Source organism: Berghia stephanieae, chromosome 5, assembly GCF_034508935.2.
Source record: "Berghia stephanieae isolate SIO BIC M18660-M18661 chromosome 5, UCSD_Bste_1.3, whole genome shotgun sequence".
Taxonomy (NCBI): Eukaryota; Metazoa; Mollusca; class Gastropoda; order Nudibranchia; family Aeolidiidae; genus Berghia; species Berghia stephanieae.
In genome coordinates this window covers 58,097,916-58,117,308 of record NC_088364.1, presented here as the reverse complement: position 1 = coordinate 58,117,308, position 19,393 = coordinate 58,097,916, and the positions used below count along the sequence as shown (strand labels likewise).

The following is a 19,393-nucleotide window of genomic DNA, read 5'->3' as shown; positions in this document are numbered from 1 at the left end:
TGTAAAAAAGGATTTGATTAATTCAAGGTTTTATTTTAATGCGCCCTGTTATTTCGACCACCGAAAATTTACTGTTACATTGACAGTTACGTTTGTGTACAATATGATACACATGCATACACACAGGCACTCACACACTCCATTGTCATTTCGCATAATTGACACCTCTCTTACTTATTCTTATCACTTCGCCATTCATTCTAATTTCAATGCCACATGCCATGATTTGCTACTAGTTGGCTACGTCATTAAATGAATGATGTGATACAGGAACCTCCCAATAAAGTAAATAATAATTATAAATTTCCCTTTAATAGTCCTCATGCGGAAATTTGTCTTAGGGTTTATTCAATGGGAATACTGGAATAACTCCGGTGTCACCAACAGCACAGCGCTGCAAATTGAGCTAGGGAGAGATGGCTTGTTGATGGCCACATGCCATGGTGTATATTCGAACTAGGTATCTTTTGGGTACGAAGCAAAGACCATACTGGTGAGGCACAAGCGTCAAGTACAATGACATTTTTTTAAAAATTATTAAAATTTAGCTTTACATAGCGCAATATCCACTAAATGTGCTCAAAGCGCTTTACAAGGGGACACTGGTCAACAGCAACATTTAACATGTAGGACGAGACAAGGCGCCTGTTAGGTGATATTACAATTTTTCGGACAAAGGCACCTCTGCTAACAGCCAGGTACTCATTTTACACATGAGTACAGTGAGAGAATGTGAGTAAAGAGCCTTTTCCAAGGACTCAACTATGTGCCGAGCGCGAGGCTCGAACCCAGGACCTTCCGATCCGAAAGCGAGTGTCATACCACTAGACCACATCTGCACAAAGACATCATGCTGAAAGTAATCGCATCAAATAGTTCTTCCTTCACTCCTTCAGAGCTGCAAGGCTGGTGTAGCGGGAGTTTATCTATGTTTCTTTAGTGTGAAACAGACAATAGTAATTGCTTGCTACCCCTTGGATAGGACACAGGTTTATTGTAAAGAACTTTCCACCAGATCTAACAAATACAGATTACCCACCCCATCATTCCTGGGTGGTCAGTGGGGTCAAATAAAAATCTCTACTTTGCCCTTAGCATGTAAAGCGAATACCCTAATAATTGAGCTAGAGGGACCAACTTCGCATCAAAGACCTGTTTAGATATCCTTAAATATTTGAAATGAAAAAAAAAATAATTTAATGAATAGCAGTCCTTCAGAGGCATGAAGCCCAAGGAGCCAGGGTTTATCCCGGTTTCTATGGCATGAAACAGACAATAACAATTGCTTGCTACCCTTTGAATAGGAAGGTAGTCTATCACAAAGTACTTTCATGAGATCTGACAGACTTAGCTACAGAAGCACAACCCCTCCGACTATCACTATCTCCCCCCCCCCCCCCCCCCCCCCCCCCCCCCCCTTTCTACCACTTACATTACATCAGAAAAAGGGGCAGGTTGGAACAATGCAATGGTTTATTCCTCTGTTCCCCTCTCCTCTGCCTCCATCCATTCTAACCCCACTACTGGCAGTCACTACCACTACTAAATGCTCTTCAAAACTTGTAATAGTAAAGCACCATCCCAGTGATAAGAAAAGACATCATCAGGCTTCACATAAAAGCTCATTACCCAATCAGTTTTCATCAGGCACAGTTACTCAATCAGTCAGTTGTCACACATCATTCGCTTTATTAGGCATAGGACTATCAACATATTGATCAGTCAGTCACTTGCCTCCCACCCACTAGCCTTTTGTTGAGTCGTCATGGTATGTTACACAAAGTACATGGTTGTTAAAAGGTCACCAATGACTATTACTCCCCCACCCTCATCCCATCTCCATTCCCTGACGCCTGGGTTATTCCATTCTTCCCTTGGAACAGACCCTGAGACACATTTCTCCTATGGGATGAATAAAAGGAATTTTATTATTTTATAAGAGGCCATTGTGCGCGAGCTGTACTGTACGTAAGTTGACTACACTTCCTGATTTAGATTTTATTGCAGGTTTTAATATATGCAAAAATTTTCCTTCTCCCATTTTTAGGTCGTCTCTGATGCAATTTATAAGTTACAAACTTGGTTCCTAAGTGGCCTGGTTCAGTGCATGATGCAAATTTTTTAGGAAATCTGGGCTATTCTTTGCATTTGAGGATCCACATCGCAGGGCTTTGGATGGTGTGATCCTTGGAGACAGTCGTTATATGTTAAGAAATTGGCTAATGACCCCAATACCAAAACCCCCAAAATAGAGGAGAAGAGGCATTTAACACCGCCCATCGTATCACAAAATGCACGATTGAAAGGTAAGTTTTACCAATCATATAATCCCACCCCAGGAAACAATAACATTTTGATAATTTTTGAAATTTAATATTTCAGGTTTATTTTTATATCCACTTTAACAATACAATTTGCAAATGATCAATGAAAATAAAAGAAAATTAACCAAAAAAATAGTTGTAATCATACTGTCATTGTCATGCTAGTATAAACATTACATTTTTTTTTTTTTGAAGAACTCAGATTAACCATTATATGTAATTCTTTCCCTTCTAATTGTAATTAAATGACTGAGAAAAAAAAAAAATAAATAAATAAATAAAGAGAGAGAGAGAGAGAGAGAGAGGAGAGAGAGAGAGAAGAGAGAGAGAGAGAGAGAGGAGAGAGAGAGAGAGAGAGAGAAGAGAGAGGAGAGAGAGGTCCATTTAATTTTAATTGGTTTTAAGTGTACATGTACAAGTACAAGCAATTATTGTCATTTCAACAGAGTCATTGGAGTGGTTAAAAGAAGATGGAATTGTCTCCATGACGAGCTCAGAATGACGCCTGACAGAGCCTGCAAGGTTATTTATGTGTTTTTGGCTCCACAACTTTGCTGTTGATGCTGGCCTACCCATGGAAGAAAACAACCGTAATGATGATGATGATGACAGCAATCATAACTTTTCTCCTATTGGGACTCGGGAAGGAGCATCTGAACAGAACGTCTTGCTGCTGGCAAGGCAGCCAGGCTGACTTTGATTAATAGTGCTTTTAGAAATATCGTTGAACCTCTCTAATCAGGAAATAAATGTAATCATTAATGTAGTACATCACTCTGCAAGTATACTGTGTGCAGTATTCTTGTTGTGATGAGCTACATAAATGTCATACTGTTTTAATTATTGTTCCAGCTGGTCATATGGAAACACATTTCTATATCATATAACTACAAGTCGCCTATCAGGCATCTAGTACTCTTTGACTATCCCATTTTACTCCTTTTTACTGGCGCTGATGTGTTGCAAGTGCTGTAAAACCCTTAAAAACAAAACAAACCTGTTTGGCAGGAAGTATTAAAGTGCATTCACTGTAATTTTTTCTGGAATGGGTCTGATGTAAATTGGAAAACTGAACAAGAATTCTCATGCCTGAGTCGGTTATCAAACAGAAAACAAAGGGGCATTAAAATTTTCTTTTTTTAAGGTCATCAAAATCCTGAGTTGAGCAATCAAATTTTAACTGCCCTATTGTCATAAGACAATTACATATTGTAAGACCTTTTGTATAAATCATTATACCAGCCGCTTAGCCAAAGCCCAGGATAGTCCCAAGTCACATTTGTGATAAGGGTCTTAAATCGCCATGCCACTGTACAAGTTTGTGACAATAGGCCAAAATAACAATCTGTATTTATTCCAGAGGATTTGTTCTACCAATAACATAAGGAACAATGGAGTGATTGTAGTAAAAAAAAGGCCTTAAACACTGCATGCATGCGATTTTAAGTAAATTTTAACAAAAACATATCAGCTCTATCAAAAGTACAGATTGAGATAAATACAGGACTAAAACCCCTCTAAATAACAATTAGAAAATCTCAAGAACCATTTTTTAAAAATGGTTTAAGGCAATTCATAAGACAGGTTTTAACTGCGATTTTCTAAGATACTATGAGGCCAATTTTTTCTACACTATGGACAAATGTATTGCAACATGTCTCCATGGATTGCTTTAAACCATTTTTAAAATTGACTCAAAATACATGTGATTGAATTAATATTCAAATTCAAGACATTAGAAACCAATTGGGTCATGGATAGAAACTAAATTATGATGTCATTTGTGAACGCTCCCAGCTGTGATTTTCATACATGAATTAATTTCCTATAACTGTCATCCGCATTTTTTGCAGCCGCAAATCAGGGCGATCCGCAAATTTCCCAAAATTGGCAAATCGTGGCAAATTTTGGGAAAATTGGCAAATCGCGTGGCAAATTTTGGGGGAAAAAAAGAAGCGAAAACAAAATAACGAAAAGAAAGTGCGAAACTTGAGAAATGTTGCAGCTTTGCCTGGGCCCAAACCAAGGGAAGTACTCTCTACGGATAATGATCTCATGCTCGCAGTGTATCTGCATACACTGCAATTCCCAATTTTTGTGATATTCCTCAGCATGAGTCTGATACTGGAATTATACATCTGACCCTATTTTGGAAGTCTGAGGCAGATTATGTTCTAGCTCTCGCTGCATTGGCGTCCCGGTATGCCTTCTCAACATGCTCGTCAGCTGATGTGGAGCGAAGTTTTTCTCTTTACAATCTTGTCTTGTCTTCCAGAAGGCGTAGACTCACAGAAAACAACATCAAAGGACTAGTTTTCCTTTACTACAATAAGTTTATCGATGCCTCTTTTTTTGAGTAGTAAAAGAAAACTAGGCCTTTGATGAGTCTGACTGAAAGTGTACGTTTGTTTGTGTGTATGTGTGTGTGATTGTCTAAAAGTTTGGGCGCATAAATCGCTTTACATTGTGTAAATTAATAAATGTAGCCTCCTTAAATGTAATAAATTGTCTTTTATAAATTTTTTTTTCTGTATCGCGTGTTAATTTTTACTGAAACACTTAGTTCTCCTCGGCAAATTTTTTGGCAAATTTTGGTCTTTTTGGCAAATTTCTTGGCAAATTTTGGGGGGTTTTTTGGGCAAATTTTAGGTCCCAATTTGGCAAAAAATGCAGATGACAGCTATAATATCAAGACATATAAAAAGAATAATTTAATTATAAGTAGTGTAATAATTAATATGCCTCATCTTAAATTTCATGTATTCAATTCTTATGGTATTTTGTTCAACAATGGAGTTGGGTTTTTTTTATAATGGAGTATTTCCGACTGCAGCCATTGATCCACTAATGGATTGTCAGTGATCTGTCATCTCCTCTTGGGGCCAGCTTGTCGTAATCTTTGGCTGATGCCATCTGAGGCATTCCACTCCTCTGGTGTATGGGGAAGAGTTTCTATTGTCAAATCATCTACTACAACTACTGACTCCACCACAGAGCAATCAACAAAACTGATTTCATTAATCTCACTCATATCCATCTGTCTGGCTAGTGTTGAAGCTGTGGAGGAAAAAAAATCTTTAGAACATCTTTTTCACTGCATTGAAACAAAACATGATTATATCTGTGAATTATGAAACTGGCCACATTATGAAATCAAGTGGTGCTGAAATCAAAAACGTCATTTCATTTTGAAACTTCTCTGATCCCACATAGTCTTCAGGTCAAAGTCAGAATTTGGAATGATAAAAACTTTTGAACAATGTTATCTCCTTAAGCAACATGAAATGCTGGCCATTTAATTGAGATGATTTTAGAACCACATCCCACTTTTTAAACAAATCCTTATAAACTGTTTGTCAGTGCTTAAAAGTGTTAATATAAATATATTTGAGAAAACAATGGACTCAGCAACAGTATGCATTTTTGTTTTATTTCCTTGTAAATCATCTTTTTGTTTGAGTATTTTTCTCTAAGGGGGAACCAGTATTTTTTTTTACATATGTAATATGTGATAAGTAAGCATTTGAGTGTGTTCCTCTTAATGGGGACCTGTGCTTGTGCCTGGACGACACTTTTAGGTGACTTCAAACTAAGTCCACCGATGGCATGCTCTTGGAATCTACATCCATTCCATATAAGAACCATTCCCTTTTTGTTTTACTTATTAGTGCTTTGAATTGTTAATCTAGAATTGCTTGACTATCCATTTGCATCCTTTTTACTGGTGCTGAAATGACCTAAACATGTCGCAAGCAATTAAAAACAGAAGAGGATTTATAATTCTAGAACATTTTGTTCCTTTTTACTGGCACTGATATGACCTTAATGTGTTGCAAGCGCCGTAAAACCATTAAAAACAAACAAATAAAGAATGTTGATTAAACAAAATCACACAACCACACTTATGTTATACTTCGTGGTCCCACTGTCACTTCAATGTCCCCCATTTTGACCAACTTGTTAGCCGTGATAGTCCTTTCAGTACTGTTGTCAATGTTAAATACACTGTTAGTGGCTATGTGGTCTTGTGGTATGACACTCGTTTTCGGATCGGAAGGTCCTGGCCTGAGCCTCGCTCGGCGCATAGTTGAGTCCTTGGAAAAGACTCTTTACTCACATTCTCTCACCGTACTCAGGTGTAAAATGAGTACCTGGCCGTTAACAGTGTTGTCTCTGTCCGAAAAATTGTAATATCGCCTAACAGACGTCATGTCCCGTTCTAAATGTTGCTGTTGGTCAGGGACCCCTTGTAAAGCGCTTTGAGCACGTTTGTGTTTATTGCTATATACAAAAGCTCATTTAAACAAATTTTTCTTTATTCTTTCGGGTGAAATTCTATTAATAATTTAATGACTTTGTAGCAAAAGAATTATGCTTACTGATTATGGTGTAATCTCCAAGATTACAGTCAGATATGTCAATAATAATTCTGGCTGGACTGGGATTCGGAACCAAACTCTCAGTGCCCATTACTGTAAAGAAAATTGTTGATAAATTTGAATTAAATGAAGTATAGAATTCACAAGTTGCACTTCAAGTCCAGATTACCCATTACAAACTTAATGAGGAGGAACACAGTGGTGTTTTTTTTTAAAGGTGAATTGTTATGAAATTATAATGATTTTAATTCTATTTATATCAATTTTAATATGATACGATATCAATTGATTTTTAATGTAAAATTTGCATCATATAATTACCGGTCTCTGGCTCTTTTTTTTTTTTTAACCATGAAATGCATCCAAGTGTAATCTTATCTTCTGATCTTGAGACCCATGAATCCCAGAAATAACAAATCTGCTGGGAATTGAACCCATGACACTTTGATTCATATGCAAGCATGATAACTCGCTGTGCCATTGGCTTGCCCTAAATAAAACACTAAATGAAACAAAATAAATCTTTACAGGACCCAACTCCAAAGTGGAATTTCAATACAATGTTGCATGATGCCACTTTGACGATTTGTGATAAAAAATACATGGCAATCCCTTATGACACAAAAGCTCTTGCTCCATCACTTATTTCAAATTTGAAATATTCATATAATTTTGTCAGCTACTTCAGGATTGATGGTGTAAAGTAAATTTCAAGATTTTAACTACCATTGAATTATTAAATGTGAATAATCTTGTTTTGATACTCGACTTCAGCCTTCATTTATTCTTTTAATGTTTTTAAAATTGAGAAAAAATCAAGAGGGAACGTGTCCCAGAGGCAGTTGTTAGATATGCAATAGAGGTGATATACTTTTGAGACTTAACTACCAAAAGAGGATAGTTATGTTAGAGAAAAATGAATCAGTGCATAGGCAATTGTAAGGATGTCAATATTAGACGATCACAAAAGATGCATGCATACATAGTACAAATTACTTGTTTAAAATATTGTAAGGTACTATTTGTATTCATGTCAGGCAGCCCCAGAGACCAGCGATCACATCGTCCTCCACTGTCCAGTCACTAAACTTGAAGGTGGCTATGAAACCGTCCTTAGGGTGGAGGAAGACTTTAGAAGCTGGGTTGACGAAATAAATTTGGAGGTGTAGCCATATGCTACTACTACTACTTTATTCATGGAATGCCTAGATGACAGCCTTTTACATTTGTATACAGAACAATGTATGGAACTATTATAATTGCAGAAATTTACCTTGAATACCATCAACAATGTTACTACACTCGCCAATAATGACGAGTACCGGTACTTGTTCAGTAAAGATTGAAGAGGGTCCTGGTTTCCCCCTCCAGTCTGCTTTACATAATCAACATGACTTTGGACTATTCTTTTCGTGTCCTTGAATTTTTTTTATAGCTCCATCACCGAACGGTTTTTGAGAATTCCGCATTGACTCTCATTCTGATCTTTTCCCAAACCTGAAAATGAAAAAGGAGAAAAAAATATGTAAATCAACGATTATGTAATGAGATTGTTGAGGACATTCATTTTGCACTGGAATCAGTTCTATTGATTGCTTTTTGTTGCCATAAAATCTTTATTTATTATTATGGTTGTAGCAAACTTTACTTGTTTAATTAGTCTGTATCCTTTAAATTATTTGCATAAAAAATGTCATGCTTTTGAGTGTAGATTATTATCAGTCATACCTCTTAAATTGGCATTTTATCATTAAATATTTGTAGGGTCTGACTGGAGAGGGTGAAGATTTATTTCTTGCTTATCAAATGTACTCGGGTAGGTCGCCCTAAATCTGTATGCTTTTCTATACCTCAAATTCCAACAGCTCTAACTGCAATTATTTGACATCTTTTGTTAGTTTGATGTAAATACATATGAGGTATTATCAGTTAACCTTGCTTAAAAACCGAAAATAGATACCAAACCCCCTCACCCCAAATATGTATGCTCATGCCCCAAACCCGTATACGGCTTGCCCTAAACCAGTACAGCATTAAATTAGTCTCCTAATTTTTCAAAATTTCATAATTTTTTTAATATGATAATGTTGTGGTAGAATTTCATTTATAATTAGTTTTTAAAAATATTTTCTAAAAGACAAAAAAAAATAAAAAAATTGAGCATATATAAAGAGCATTATCCTAGCATTTACGTTTGTTGCGGTTATAACTTTTGACGCATTAGCGATTTTCTGTTATTTTTTGCACTGAAAAAAAAAAAAAAAGAATAAATAAAGACACAGCTTGGGAATTTTTTTTAAAAAGAAAAAAAACAACCTTTTACTTTTAGAAAGAAGTTTATTTTCACTTCCACTTCATTTCGAATTTTTCTGGTTGACTTGTTCTAAATATTCAAGTGAGTTGAAAGCTTAAAACTTTTGTCATTTTTTGTGGCAACTGACACAGATGCTAGATTTGTATACGGCTAAACATGCTCAAAGCTCTGTAAGGGGCTCCAAGCCAATAGCAACACCGCAATATCACAACTTTTCCCCGACAGAGTCATTACTTTTAATGGCCAATTACTCAATAAGGAGCCTTTTCCAATGACTCGACTTTGAACCACTCAGGGAGGGACTTGAATCTTGGGCCTACGGGTCCAAATGCAAGTGTCATACTACAAGACAACAAAGCCCCACTTAGTAGGGGCAAAGAGGAAGGGTGAAATTTATTGCCTAACCTCCGCACTACACTACATCTATTTATATTGTTTATTGATAAATTATGGGTGCCATGTCGGCTATTATGATGCTTTAAAATTTTCATTGAACATGCCAACCTGTTTTTTTCATTTTTTTTCCATTAATTTTCTTTTTTTTTTTTTTTAGAAACCCGAGACCGGGTTGCCACCTTGCCTGTTCTTGCCAAGTAGGTAGTAAAAGGGTGGATCAGAGAGCAGAGCAGGGAGATAGGAAGTAGATAAACACGAGGTATACAAATACAAAGCAACATTGTGAGTGACAGGGACCTACAGTAGGCACTTGCAAGAATTTTTCAAAATAGTGGCTATGGGTATTAATTTAGCGTAGAAAAATAAAGGGGAGTGAAACATTAACTAGAGTGAAAAAAGTATCGCTCTATCTCCACTGGTTAAAAAGTTATGACCGTTTATGTGGAGGAAAATCTCTATATAGCTTAATAGGAAAAAAATGTGACGAAAGCACAGCATCCCAATGCATAATCAAGTTTAATTCAGAAACAGCTTCAGATACAACTTTGAAATTTTTACATGTGGTAAATCATCTCTGTAATACATTGCAAACAGAAAATGAATTATTTATTGAGAAAGAAAAGTATAGTTTAGAGCTGAGACAGCTGAAATCAAGGAAAAATAGATCACGACATACAAATGAATGACCTATTGGAATTTTGGAAAAGTCAATAATAGAATATTTATTCACATGAAGATAAACCAAATACACCACTGAATCGGCGTCATTTAGTTGTTCACTTTGAACTTTTCAAAATGAAAATAGACCTCATAAAAGCAAAGATATGGACTGACAAATGTTTGAGGTGGTGTATTAGCCTACTCTACAGTCCTACAGATGCCCAGTGTCAGTGACCGTGCTGTAGCCTATTTTTATTTCATTTCATGATAGACCAAATACACCACTGAATCGGCGTCATTTAGTTGTTCACTTTGAACCTTTCATAATGAAAATAGACCTCATAAAAGCAAAGATATGGACTGACAAATGTTTGAGGTGGTGTATTAGCCTACAGTCTACAGTCCTACAGATGCCCAATGTCAGTGACCGTGCTATAGCCTATTTTTATTTCATTTCATTAGTGACAAAGAAAAAATATATGTACTTCTCTTTTTTTCGCACTGTCACGGAGTGCTGCAATCTCGACATAATTGTATTTTCCAGGAGGGCTGCAGTTTCAGGGTTTGAAAAGTTATAGTTTTTCTCTTGTTGAGCTCCATTTTCGTCAATGAATTTCAAAAGGAAATAGAATCTAAACAAAACGAAAGCGGATGTAGCGCTGATTAAATCTTTTGCGTCAGAAGAACCCAAACAGCAGCACAAAATAACCGATAGAGTCAAGGGATAGGTCAGGACTAGGTCAGGACTAGCCACGCCCATTTCTAGGCTAAAGCCCAGCTAGTCCGAGACTAAATAATGCTCATTGAATCCGATTTTTTTTAGACACTTACTAAGTTTGGGCTAAAGACTAGCTAGTCATTTACTAGACTAGTAAATTACTAAAGTTAGTCCGCGTTCATTAGAACGGGCCCTGGTAACATCAAGTAAATAACTAAATCTAGTCCACTTACATGAAATTGGGCCCAGACCTGCAAAACATGCTCAGACCGGCTCGTTGGGTTAAAAGCTTTCGATAAATCTAAAAGCATTGAGTTAGTTTGTCTCCTTTAACTAGACAACTCTTTTATTTTCTTTCTTTGATGATAGCGTTACTTTTGTAGCATTCTATACGATTTATAATATAACAAATGTTTATAATTTACATTCAAATTTCAATGTCTGGTTCACCTTGACTTAGGTGATAATTCGGTTATTTTTTATTAATTTTGTTCATCCACATTCAATGAAGATCAGTGTGTGGCACCGTGATGTATATAATTATTTTGTAATCTGTCATAAAGTCGCTCTCTCTCTCTCTCTCTCTCTCTCTCTCTCTCTCTCTCTCTCTCTCTATATATATATATATATATATATATATATATATATATATATATGTGTGTGTGTGTGTGTGTGTGTGTGTGTGTGTGTGAGCTATTTTTTTTTTTTTTTTTAAATCTCGTTCCATGTCTCTGTATATCAGCTTCCTTAATTCTTCTCCGTGTTCCCCGTGATCTTCTGTCCTGAGAGTTCCAGTCATTTACTTTCTTTGTTATAGTGGAGTATTTCTTTCTAAGGGTATGTCCAATCCACCTCCATCGTCTTCTTCCTATTTCCTCTCCCACATGTTTCTGCTGTGTTCTTTTCCATAGTTCTTCGTTTTTAATTATGAGCTTGTTATAGTTTGGGTTAGATTGAGAACAGGCTGCGGTTATTCGGACTCGAGTCTGAATAGTCTCCCGAGTCTTCGAGTCCGAATTGCCACTTCTTTGAGAATATTTCCATACATTACAACCGTGAGATCATAACAATTTGGGTTATCAGACCTGCAAATAATTTCACAGCGCTTTCGATCGATTGTAATTTCATTTGTCTTCCACCATGGACAGAAAATGACGTCATCATACAAGATGGACGGCAAAGTGGCCATCGTAACCGGATCTAGCAGTGGAATAGGAGAGGCCATTGCTTTGATGTTAGCAAGGAGTGGGGCATGTGTCACGATCTGTGGAAGAAATCGTGAAAGGCTGGAGTCTGTGAATAAAAAATGCCAGAAAGCCAGTGGTGGGGATAATGCCGCTCGTTTCTTGATTGTTCAAGGTGATCTGAATGATCCCAATGTCCGACAGAAGACAGTGGAAAATACCGTATCAAAATTTGGCAAATTGGATATGCTAGTGGCCAATGCAGGAGAATTAAATGCAGTGACATCATTTCTTGACGAAACCGAGGCAGGTTTTGATAAATCTTTCAACTCCCTTCTCAAGTCAACCTTGTTCCTGCTACAGAACGCTGAACCCCATCTCGTGAAAAGCCGGGGGAGTGTAGTCGTTGTGTCCTCTTCATCTAGTACATGTGTCTTTGGCAGTCAATTTCCTTATGGCATTGCAAAAGCTGCCGTCGAAGCTCTTACAACAATTATCGGTTGGGAGCTAGGACCGAAAGGTAAAGTATTATGCAGACCCCGGAATCCCTTCCCCTTCCTTATTATTCTCTCCGGTATTTCTTTCCTATAAGTACATGGCATGAGCGACTTCCAGAAATATGTAAAACTTTGCACAAGAAAGAGTAATGTCCCCTGGATTGGGACACATCTTAACATTACAACTCCTTTTTAAAAAAAAAATACTCAAATCAAACCAAAAAAAAAAAAAAAAAGCAAACACAAAAACACACACATACACACACAAAAAAAAAAACAAAATAAAACAGAAACACCCAAGCTTTGTTTGTTTTAAGCGTTGAGGTAGATGAGACAGTTATAGAGAGCATTTGGGGTATTTGTTAATGACATAACGAAGAAAAATATGTTTCAAAGTCCGGTTTCTCAAAATCATCGAAAAAATATTGTTTTCAATTCTCTCAATGCACATTTTATGTTGAGAGTCACACTTCATAAATTTCTAAAAGAACACATTTATTAATATTAATATTTACCTGTTTAAGAACAAAAACTTGTTTGCAAGAAATTTGATAAAAAATATGTAGGCTATATCAAATATCATCATTATCAAAACCAAAAATAGATATATAAATAAAATATATAAAACTAGAATACAATGAACTTACATCCACACCCACAAAAAATAAATTATGATCACGGTGTATGTAAGACTTTATAATTCTAGTCAGAAAAGACGTATTGATTGGTGAAATGTAAGGTTGTAATATAACAGTTTTAAACTAAACGAATAATATTTATAAAGGTTAGATAATAGAAGAGCGCAATCTTCTTCTCAGTTTCAGTTTGATTTCTTGACGGAATTATCATCTCTCAATCTTTAAATTTTCAATACTTTCTGTGAAACATCAGAAAGAAGTACAGAAGAACCTCAGTATAACAGTGATGGTGGGACGAGCCTAAAATCCCTGTTATATCCGGACCCGATATAAACGGATTCCACTGTATCATGTATTCATTTTAAAATCTCAATCGAGCGAAACGTCACATGTCACTTCAAATTTTAATTGCCCTACCACCAATTTAATCAGAAATTACCTCGACAACATTGTTGTCATTAAGCTATAATTTGATAAGTTCATTTTAATATTAATATTAATCACAAGAGTCTGGCCAGGTATACGTTCATATTAATAGTTGATGACATTCAAAATTAAGGGCTTAATTATTCATGCATTAATAGTGAATATTCAGTATTGGTTATTCTTGAAGTTTTCCACTATAGCAATGAAGCCATAACATTTGATGAATCATCATACACATAAATTATGTGTGCGGCTTGTGGTATGGTACTCACCTGTGACTTGCAAGTCCTAGATTCCATTTCATTTATGAGAACCATAAACTTGCTTCCTTGGAAGAGTCTTTTTACCAAAATTTTCCCACAACGCTCAGAGACAGCGTTGTATATATTGATTTATTGGATCATAGTTGTAATGGTGTATTACAGTGTTATGTCTCGTCAAGTGTTTGTGGCTTGAGGCTACATAAGTGGATATTGCGGTATGTAGACGCTCACATTTTTAAAAAGTTGCTGATTAAATCTCTTAAATAACATGATTTAAATTCCTTTATTAAAATGCATTTATGGTTATTTGACATAAATTTGGAAGTAAAAAAAATGAAGAGTATAGAGACTTTGAACCAATTAAATCATAAATCAAATGGACAGTTCAAACTTCATTTTCATCATTAAAAATTTGAACTCTATAAATTATACGATTATAACAATGTCCAAGAAGAGAGAGATGTATCATGGATTAACATCAAATGATTCTTTTTTTAGTGTCCAATCATCATTAGCATTTGATATTCATTTAATTTCTTTTACTTAGGAGTAAGAGTGAATGCAATACGTCCCGGTTGGGTTTCCACCAAAATCCTTCGTGATTCTTGCAAGGAAGATGATAGCCAATTGGACAAGCTGAACGAGATGGCTGAGGCTTTTATGAAGAATGCAAGTACATTGGATGGGCGACTCAGCACAGCAGATGAACAAGCAGAGGTTGCATGCTTCCTCCTCAGTGGTGGGGCCAGCTTTGTGACTGGCGTGTCTATTCTAACAGATGCAGCATCTTCACGTCTGTGTCCAAGTATCAACATGTAGTTGAGGCGAATGTCAGCAACAAAACTGAAACGCTGCTGAAGTCATAATTTGTATTACCCGTTCTTCATTACAAACGAGGAAACATTTTGTGTATAGGGGGTTTCGTGGTGATGGGAGGGTAGTGCCAGCCTGTTACTGATATATTGAAACTAAATATAATAACAACTTTTTTAGTTTTGGTATTATTCATTCAGCGATGAAAATCAAATAGATAAAAAACTTAACTATTGATAAATCAAGATTAATTAGCAATCACCTCTGTGTTTAATTTTTTAGCATGCTGGGGTCTAAGACACTGTGTAACAGCTTTTTTTGGGTTTTTTTTTCTTTTATAACAGTTTTGTTGAGCTTGTGACAGTTTAAGGTTCTATCAAAATCAGGAAAAGATGTGTATATCGCACCACAATTTAATTCTAATTCTAATCATACAGTGGAATCCTGATAAGGCCAACACCTCCGGTAATAAAAGATTGGTTGACTTTAAACAATGTTGAATTTATCCATTATCAATGGAACACACTTAGATAAACAACAGAAATTATGGGACTAACCAGGAATGACTTTAAGCAGAACTTGATTTTAAGAGTGTTGACTTTATGTGGATTCCATTGTACAATGCCATGCAGTCCAAGAAAAGGCTCAGGAGCTCGGGTAGATGGGTTTTGCATAAGATATTGTGGAAAGTACTCTTTTATAATGTGTTACATATACGAGTTTGGATAATGTAATTAAACAGACATTTATATCAACGAAGACAAGAAATAAAGGAAATATAATAGAAATATTAGAAAATTAAAAAAACAGAAGTAAAATATACGATATTTGGGAGATGGAGTCAAAACCCTGGACCCGACTGCCCCTAGCTCCTCATACCCCTCCCCCCCCCCTTTCCACACACAGATGCATGCAATAAATGTCACATAGAGGGCAGTGGTATCTTTAGTTTTCATTCATTACAAACTAAAGGCAACAGAATTTTATCATTGGACGTGCAAGTGAATGTACAGTTTCTTTGAAATTTCCCTGATATTCATATTACGAAAACAGTTCACTTCGCTTAATTGCACATCGGTTATCGCACACTCCGCTTGTGTGCTACACATTCCTGAAAAACTGAATTTTTTCTATATAATTGCCCCGCTTAATCACATTCCTTCTCTGCTTAATCACTCCACCTTGATTCAATCTTGGTTAGAGAAAAATATCTAAAAAATATACCAAAAAAAAGTAATGAAAACATGTTTCTCGTTGAACCAATTTCACATGTTAATATCATATCACGTGTGAAAAGCTTCACGTCATTGCGATTCCTTTGTCTCTCTGACCCCGACTAGGTTAGGCGTGCAATGCTTGTTGACAACAAAGGATTACCTGTCAGGACAGGCTAATTGACTCAGCACTCACTTTCTGCATCACTAGGCGTGAAAAAGATGTCCGTTAAAAATTGAGTCAGTCAAATCTATCCAGATCCCAAAGGATAGTGCTAAGTCTTGGACGTAAAACAAATTTGAGAAGTATGGTTGTTCTCATTATTTGTTGGGCCGTATTCGGTACAGAGAGAAGAAGTATCTACACTACACATCTTCACGAAAAGTCAGAGCAACGCTGTTACAAGAAAACAGAAGAGCAAACCAGGAGATGACAACAAGATAAGATTTATTTGTGTGTATTGTATTGTGTTTACGTATTACTGAATAGGTACGTTTTGATTGTCAAACCCTTTTCATTTTATTTTGACATTTTCTTGTTTTTTAAAATAAAGTTATAATTTAATTAAATCAGCAGACTTGTTTAATAATTTAAAGCTATATTTTTGTGGGGACCTTTTGTAAAATCATTAGTCCAATTGTGTTTGGGAAAATCTTTTTATTTTAATGTCATAAAACCAGTGACATGCTGCACTGTAATCATTTGGTGTTATTCATTGGTAAATCCAAAAGTTGATCTTTTAATTTTTGTTTTTGTAAGTTTGTTTGTTTTTTTTTTTTTTGGGGGTTTTTTTTCTGCAGTGCTGATTCATATTCCCATCAAAATAAGACATCTTTTCAAAATTCATCTTTCAGAAAAGGACGGCTGACATTAAAAGCGTTAAAACAAGATTTATGTTATATAAAACTTAAACAAGTACAGAAGAACCCTTAGATTATAGTATTACATAGTTTAATGCTCACTGTCAAGAATAAGGATTTTGTACAATGGTTGGTAAAAACTCCCCACTTGATGTCAACAAACTGTGTATCATTTGGACAATCCCACCATTCCTGAGGAAATAAACAAAAAATAAAAGGTTTCTTATGATATTAATCACAGACAAATGGTTATATAAATAGATTTTAACAAAAACAAACAGGGAAACACTAGGAACAAACTACAACACCAACAAAAACAAGGAACATCATCTGCAAAAATAAGTATATTAAGTATTGATTCTAAAAATTGAAAAAATGACTAAATAAAAAAATCATTAGTTTTTTTTCAAATACCAAATTGAATTTACATCAATAAGTGTTTGGTGTAAATAAAAATTCCTTTGTCACCCATAATTGAAAACTATCTAAAACAATGACAAATAGTAAGATAAGCGATAAAAGTGCTGTTTGTCAGGGCAGACTGATGCCACAAAAGTAAGCGTCATGGTGAATGTAATGGTTTGATCAGATCATTAATAGGATTAAGAGTAGAGGGTGGAGACAAAAGAAAAAAAAGAAAAGGGGGAGGGGTTGGGGGGTTACATCTTTACGTCAAGAGAGGTTGACTTAATAAGGATAATATGAAACATATTTTAAGAAACTTACTCTGGCTCTTGACACACTATGTCCCACCACTCAGTCTCTGAAAGGCACATAAGATGTAATTGGAGCTGACGAATGTTCTTCTCAAACTGGAGATGAGTCCATGCTTTGGAACTTGTCAATGCGTCCATCACATTATGCCCAGCTAATTGGAATTCTATAGAATACAAAAATGTGGCAGCATAGAAGACAGCAGCAACAGTAGTGGTGGTAGTTGTAGTTGTTGTTGTAGATGTAGTAGCAGTAGTTGAAGTAGTGGTAGTAGTGGAAGTAGTAGTTGTGGTAGTAGTGGAAGTAGTAGTAGTAGAAGTAGTAGTAGTAGTAGTAGTAGTAGTAGTAGTAGTAGTAGTAGTAGTAGTAGTAGTAGTAGTAGTAGTAATAGTAGAGTCGACTCCGCTTAATCGTACACCCTCGGGAGTTTAGGTTAGTGTGTCGATTAAGCAGAGTGTGCGATTAATCGGAGATGCTAATAATAGCATCTAAGCCTCAGCTTTCATGTGCCATTCATGTAGGACCTTGTCTTCTATGTTTTCTACGGGCTGGGGACCGTCATGTTCAAGGTAGCCTCATAAGAATGTTTGTTTTTGATTTTTCATCTTCATTATCCAGGCATTGTCTCTTGTGTGGCTGACGGAGCTCAGTAGCTCATGAGATGTCAGTTCACCACTGATGGATATAATGTTGTCCATTGTAATGAATTGATTGGATACTTCGGCTGAAAAGTTGTGTTTCTGGTGATTCTTGTGTAAAAATATCTGTAGAATCCGTTTTCTTAAGTTTCAAAACTCAAAAAGGTGTCTAAAACTCCTAAAATTACCCTTAAGGTAATGGTAAGGTCTGAAATGGATAAAATAAAATGTATTTTTGCATTTTTATAAAAATGTCATTTTTGACTAACTTTTCTCACTATTTTAAGTAGATTTCAAAAGGTAACTGCCAGTACTTGCCGTAATTTTGCCACAATGTTTAATAGATGTAAATTTATCACCTTACAAAGAGAATTTTAAATTAGCTGTTTTAATTTTTTAGTTAGGACAGTTTTCTCTGTTATTATCCTCTAAATTCAGAGACCTCGATATAGCCTAATAATGGGACGCTTTGAGGCTGAATATGTAAAAGTATGATAAAGAAAATCAAAATCAGCTTCTGTGAGGTCTTAGAGGATGTCCTTAGGAGTTAACATGCCAAATATAAGGCTTTAAACTAGAATATGTTTTGAGATCTACTCAAAATAAAGTTATGTGTAAAACGCTGAGTCAGCAATTTAATCATGTCACTACATTTATTTATATAAACAAGCAACAAAGATATAATATTGATTTTTTTTAGTATACCAAGCCACCCCCTTAAAATGAAATGAATCCTTATTGTAGACAAAACGCAGATATGAATATGATGGTTGCCATTTCTTCATCCTTACCTTGATTTTTAAATAAAGTGCCAATTACAGTCTCATCACTCGATAGTGGGGTTGCTGCTGTAATTCTACTTGATGGAGAAGGCCTGAATTGAACTAAATAGAATATTTAAAAAGATTCTGGACTTAGTACCAATTTCAGTTACAATATGGGATTTCATTAATTAACCTGCTTAACTTGTCCACTGTATTTATTACATACTTTTCTATCTTTAAAAAAATATTTAAAGGTTCAGTGCCGATCTCGCCAACTTTATGCCCCATTGGTGCAAGAAAAACTGGAGATAATGGTAGAATCCAAAGGCAATGGATCTAGGGTTAATGGGCACGGGTAGAAACAGATGAAAAAGTAAGACTTCATTAAAACTTCATTTGGAACCTGAGTATAAGTGGAGGTTTAGGAAATTTGTCAAAATATGTAAAAGGATGCTAAAATTGTATTGACTGATTGCCTAAAGACTTCAATAATAATAAAAAAGTTATGCTATAATTTTTAGGAGGAATTGGGAAGAAACATACTGAAAACAATGACCATGAGATGAGCGTTTCGAGGATTAAACCTTTGT

The 19,393-nt window shown here is 35.6% G+C and overlaps 2 protein-coding genes and 1 long non-coding RNA gene across 4 annotated transcripts in view; 1 reads left to right on the top strand and 2 right to left on the bottom strand.

Annotated features, from left to right (window-relative positions):
- Positions 1-16,396, top strand: part of LOC144973310 (uncharacterized) — a 25,582-nt gene extending 9,186 nt beyond the window's left edge. The window contains exons 2-3 of the mRNA XM_078915585.1: positions 11,940-12,495; positions 14,347-16,396. Of these exons, the coding sequence (XP_078771711.1) occupies positions 11,943-12,495; positions 14,347-14,618 (825 nt within the window). The 5' untranslated portion in view covers positions 11,940-11,942 and the 3' untranslated portion in view covers positions 14,619-16,396. The remainder of the gene's footprint in view (positions 1-11,939; positions 12,496-14,346) is intronic.
- Positions 4,366-11,236, bottom strand: LOC144973308 (uncharacterized). 2 transcript variants are annotated; one of them, XR_013645523.1, is made up of 4 exons: positions 10,559-11,236; positions 7,977-8,200; positions 6,704-6,796; positions 4,366-5,381 (listed from the first exon to the last, which is right to left on the bottom strand). It is a non-coding gene; the product is annotated as an uncharacterized LOC144973308 (long non-coding RNA). The 2 variants fall into 2 exon arrangements; XR_013645524.1 differs by lacking the exon at positions 4,366-5,381 and having other exon boundaries at positions 5,785-6,796.
- Positions 16,258-19,393, bottom strand: part of LOC144973309 (uncharacterized) — a gene marked incomplete in the record, with an annotated part of 8,216 nt that continues 5,080 nt past the window's right edge. Inside the window, 2 exon segments of the mRNA XM_078915584.1 lie at positions 16,258-16,879; positions 17,414-17,567. Coding sequence (XP_078771710.1) covers positions 16,792-16,879; positions 17,414-17,567 — 242 coding nt within the window.